This window comes from Rhizophagus irregularis, chromosome 9, assembly GCF_026210795.1.
Source record: "Rhizophagus irregularis chromosome 9, complete sequence".
Classification (NCBI taxonomy): Eukaryota; Fungi; Glomeromycota; class Glomeromycetes; order Glomerales; family Glomeraceae; genus Rhizophagus; species Rhizophagus irregularis.
In genome coordinates this window covers 5,090,276-5,095,007 of record NC_089437.1, presented here as the reverse complement: position 1 = coordinate 5,095,007, position 4,732 = coordinate 5,090,276, and the positions used below count along the sequence as shown (strand labels likewise).

At 27.0% G+C, this 4,732-nt stretch overlaps 1 protein-coding gene across 1 annotated transcript; it reads left to right on the top strand.

Moving 5' to 3' along the window:
* Window positions 1-18: 18 nt before the first annotated feature.
* On the top strand, window positions 19-474 carry OCT59_030164 (uncharacterized protein; the record flags this gene model as incomplete). The annotated part of the gene is made up of 1 exon (XM_025318541.2): window positions 19-474. The coding sequence occupies one exon, from the start codon at window positions 19-21 to the stop codon at window positions 472-474; it is 456 nt and encodes a 151-aa protein (XP_025175910.1).
* Between the last annotated feature and the right edge of the window lie 4,258 nt (window positions 475-4,732).

The following is a 4,732-nucleotide window of genomic DNA, read 5'->3' as shown; positions in this document are numbered from 1 at the left end:
TTTCATAAAAACATAATAATGATGAGCCGAAGTCTTGTTTTTGCACTCATTTTATTGATTATGGTTTCCATAGTCAATGCTATCCCACATCAACTTCATAAAAGAACTACTTCATTTAGTGGATGCGCTAATCTTCCACCAGATACACCCGTACTCAGTGTAACGCTTTCACCTGATCCTGTTGTTCAAGAATCAACAGATACGTTTACCATTTCCGGAACACTAAAGCAAGATATCACTAATGGCTACAGCCTTTATATTGCATTTGTTGATGATGGTGGAAATATCATAAGTAGTGATATAGTGGATATTTGTAAAGAAGTTACATGTCCAGTTAAAGCTGGAACTCCATATAGTACCACACAGAACGTTTATGTACCAAGGTTTAGGGGAACAACTTATATTGTAGTTGGAATTGCAGATGGTATTGGAACTACTGCTAATGTAATAGCCTGTTCTACTGCTACCGCTTAATAAACTAGTAATTTTACGTCTGAACTTCTTATTTTACAAGTATTTATTTTGAGATAGTTTAATTATGAGTCTTTTTCTTTTCTTTTTTCTTTTTTTAATCTATTGATAAATTTTTATGTTAATATAATATTTCCTATACAAATTGTCGTTATATACGGTAATTGTACATTCAATTTGGAATATTATCAAAATTAATGATAATTATTGACTTTAGGCCTATAAACACGCGATTTTGTATAATTTGATATGCTTAAATAATTTGATATAAATACACTTAAAAATAATTTAATAATTTAGCATAATTTGGTATATATAATTTGACATAATTTATAATTTAATAAATCTATCTAATTTAAACATTTAAAATTTTAAGAGATTATTTTTTTAATTTTTTGAGTTTTTACTAACTACAATGTTAAAAGTACTATGGCCCGCATTATATGGCAGCCGTAAATTACATCTGTTCTGACGGCATTAACAGATGCGCTGATTGATAACCAACTCGCATCACTTTATCTAATTCTGGTCAAAAACTTTTTAAATCTAGCTAGGAAGAATTTGAAATTATAAGGAAAATATATATATATATATTTTTTTTTTTAAACCATTTCTTTAATAAGTTAAAAAGCTCGATCACTTAAAAGGTAATAATGATTATATGTAATCCATTATTAATAAAGAGATATGGGAAAGGGCATTTAGTGGTAGTGTAACATTAAATCAGTGTTAAGTCGAATCTAAACTAATAAAGGCTTGGCTAATTATAGTTATGCATATGAATATGAAATTAGGAAAAGGCATGTAAATCGTTTAAATCAATAGTGCAAAAGTTGTCTAACGGGCTTGGAGAACTTACAAATTGAGGCCCAAGATATGGGCAAAATGAGTTTGGAATATAGTGAGAAATGATGGTACTCCTGACGAGAAGAAGTTTTTAGGTATAAATCTTCATGGTAAAAAAGCTTCTAATGATTATAGAACAACTAGCTAAAGTAAATAAGAAGAAAGATCAGTTATGTGAGTGATTAAATCTTGTATCATATATAGTTGCTTTATAGAATTAGTACATTGCCAAGGCTATAGAATCGTTGAATATTTAGGATGGACTTATATATTAAAGTGGCTATTGAATCCTGAATATTACTATATTAATGAATTTGGCAATAAAAAGTTCAGAATATGCATGATATATATATAAAATATCAGGTAAACTATATCCATGTGATTTGCTAAAAATCCACTATTTCAAAATTAAATATCTTTATATCATGGAAAAAGAAATTAACATAGATTTCTTAGATTTAAACAATAATTGTGAGTATATATAGGATCCCACCTACTACTAAAATATGTTACTGGTAGAAATTTTACTTTCATATAAAACCTTATCTTAGAATTTGCTTAAATTCTATTGGTTAATTAACTAAAAAGGAAAAAATCATAACAATGTAACATAAAATTTCCTTTTATAGTAGGATCTTTAAAGAGTTTTATATGTAATCTTAACTATAAGGTGACTTATCTTAATAGTAAGTGGAATTCTGTATATGTGTCAAATTTTTTGGAGTATAAATTCTTTATTAAAATAGTATAGTATATTTTATATTTATATATAATTATTTAACTAAGCTTTTAAAATACTTTGTAAAATATTTTACAAATAATACAATATAATAAATTGATTTATTTTTTTGCACTATCCTGTAAAATGTATAACTAAAATTCAGTATGTAATCTGCATAAATAACCACCTAATGAAATTGAGTATATCACCTGCAAAATAAATATTGGCCAAAAGCACTATAAATTAGATTTTTTAATTTATAATGAAGTATTTTTTAAGAAATTTAGAAAGATCAATAAAGCAATTTTGAGAATTCTTGATTTTTAAATATTATTATTAATATGACTTTAAAAATTTTTATGTAACAATTGTTTAGCAAGCTTACAGGAATTACAAGAAAAGATTTAAATTTTTGGCAAAATGAGTTTGGGAAGTAATGAGAAATAATAGTACTCCTGATAGGAAGAGATTTTTAATATTATTTTTCATGATGAGAGTTGTTATTATATTAATAAAGAATTAATAAAATTTAATGGAAAAATTAAAATTTTAAATCTACTATATGGTTATACTATATATAATTCTAGAACTTAGGTAAAAGGGAAACAGGGAAACAGAATCAATTAGCATACTGATTAAATTGGATGGCCTTAGAACTAGAGGTTGGAACCGGCTTTATTTTTACAAACTGGTTTTATTGATATCGTGAAATTAAAATTGGTTATAAACCGATTATATATTAAAACCGGTTAAAACTAATAAACCAGTTTAATTAAACTGGTTAAATAGATTTAATCGGGTTTAATATATAATAATTAATAAGTGAAGATGATTAACAAATAATAATTTTTTTTATTCACTTGCATTGTTAATTAAACAAATAAAATACTCTTTTTTAAAGCTATTATTTAATTATTATTCCTATTAATACTTATTACATTACTTAATACTTATTATTAACGCTATTATTTACTATTATTTATTATTACTATTTAGTATTTACTACTATCTACTAAAAATGTTAAATTGTTAATATTATTATTAATTGAAATTATTGAATTATTCGAATTTTGAATATTAAATGTAAGCAAAATTATTAAAAATTTCATAAAAATATTTCCTTTTTTAACTTTCTTGAGAAGGAAATATCTCGAAACGGGTGTTATTACATTTTAAAAATAAAACTTTGTTCACCAAATCAGGTGCTAAACGTGTTCTTTTTGCCAAAATATAGTTACTGGCATCCAAAAACAATCGTTCGCTGGACACTGAAGTCGCTGGAATTGAAAGATATTTTCTTGCAAGTTGCGCCAAGGTAGGAAAACTATCCCTATAATTTAACCACCACATTAAAGGATCATCCTTAACCCTAATATCCTGTAACTTTACATAACATGACACTTCATCTTCCTCTTCTGTGTTTGTTTATATGAAATTTCCTTCTAGATTACTAAACAGATTATTATTATCATCATTGTTCTCCTCAAAACTCCTATATTCAATGTCATCTGGAACACGAAGGTTTATTTTCAGCTCATCATATAACTTTTTTACCAATTAATTCACCCTATCTTGTTCACTATTAGTTGACCACTTAAAATGTTTAAATCAGAGATCAAGAAATGTAGCAATCAAAGCAGTATCTGTTGGAATAGCTCATAATTTATCTAATGACAAGTATATTGCAGCTCAGACTTTTTCAAGTAAATTTGTTGTATTAACCGGTGGTAAATCTTCCATCTTGTTTGTGTCTTTCGCAACACTTTCAGTCCGCGTTCATTTCCCCGCTGATTCCTCCCGTCAGCCACATTTTTCTCGACCACAAGCACTTATCCTTTGATGAAATTGGCAGTGTGTATATTGCCATTATTAACGGGTGCTAGCATCAGGTATATCATCATCAGTTATTTTAACATCATCATTTTCTTTATATCCTTTACCATAGACGAGTTTCAAATAGGTGTCAACTGTTTTATTTTTGTCTGATCTTGAAGCAAATTTTTTTTAAGTGATTCCATGTATAGGTAAACGAGATTAAGTGTTGGATAGTTGGCACCACACAAATGTCTAGTTACGATTTTGATCAGTTCTAACAACTTTACAACTTCTTGCAAAAATCTATAATGTAAATAAATAAAAATGATAATTGATTAATAAATGAATATATATATATGTTTTTTTCTTGTTTAAACTTTAAACCAATAGAACTAATTAAATAATAAAAAAAATATTACTCCTTTTCTCTGACCGATAAGCACAGATGTTCTAATTTTTTGCTTTCTTTTTGAAAGGCATGATCTGATTTGAAAAGTAATGAAGTTGAAATGAATCTTATTGAATTATGTAATTTCAAGAGACGTTTCCAAGTTAAATAGGTGGAATTCCACCTCATTTTTACATCCGTTAAAAGGTCAAGAGGACTTTGGACATCTCCTTCAGCTTGATTGGATTCATTTTATGCTTTTTGCGCTTCGTGTAAATGTTGAGCTTGTTTAGGAAGTCAGAAAAAAGCCTGCAAACTTTTAACACGACGATATATAGCTTTACATTGCTTCAATCCTTTTTGAACTGATAATTGTAACATGTACGTGACACAAGGTTAACATTTTACATTGCTAATATAATTTGTATTTAACAATCGTATTCCCTTGACCATATTAGCTCCATTGTTAGTGACAATAGTAAAAACCATTG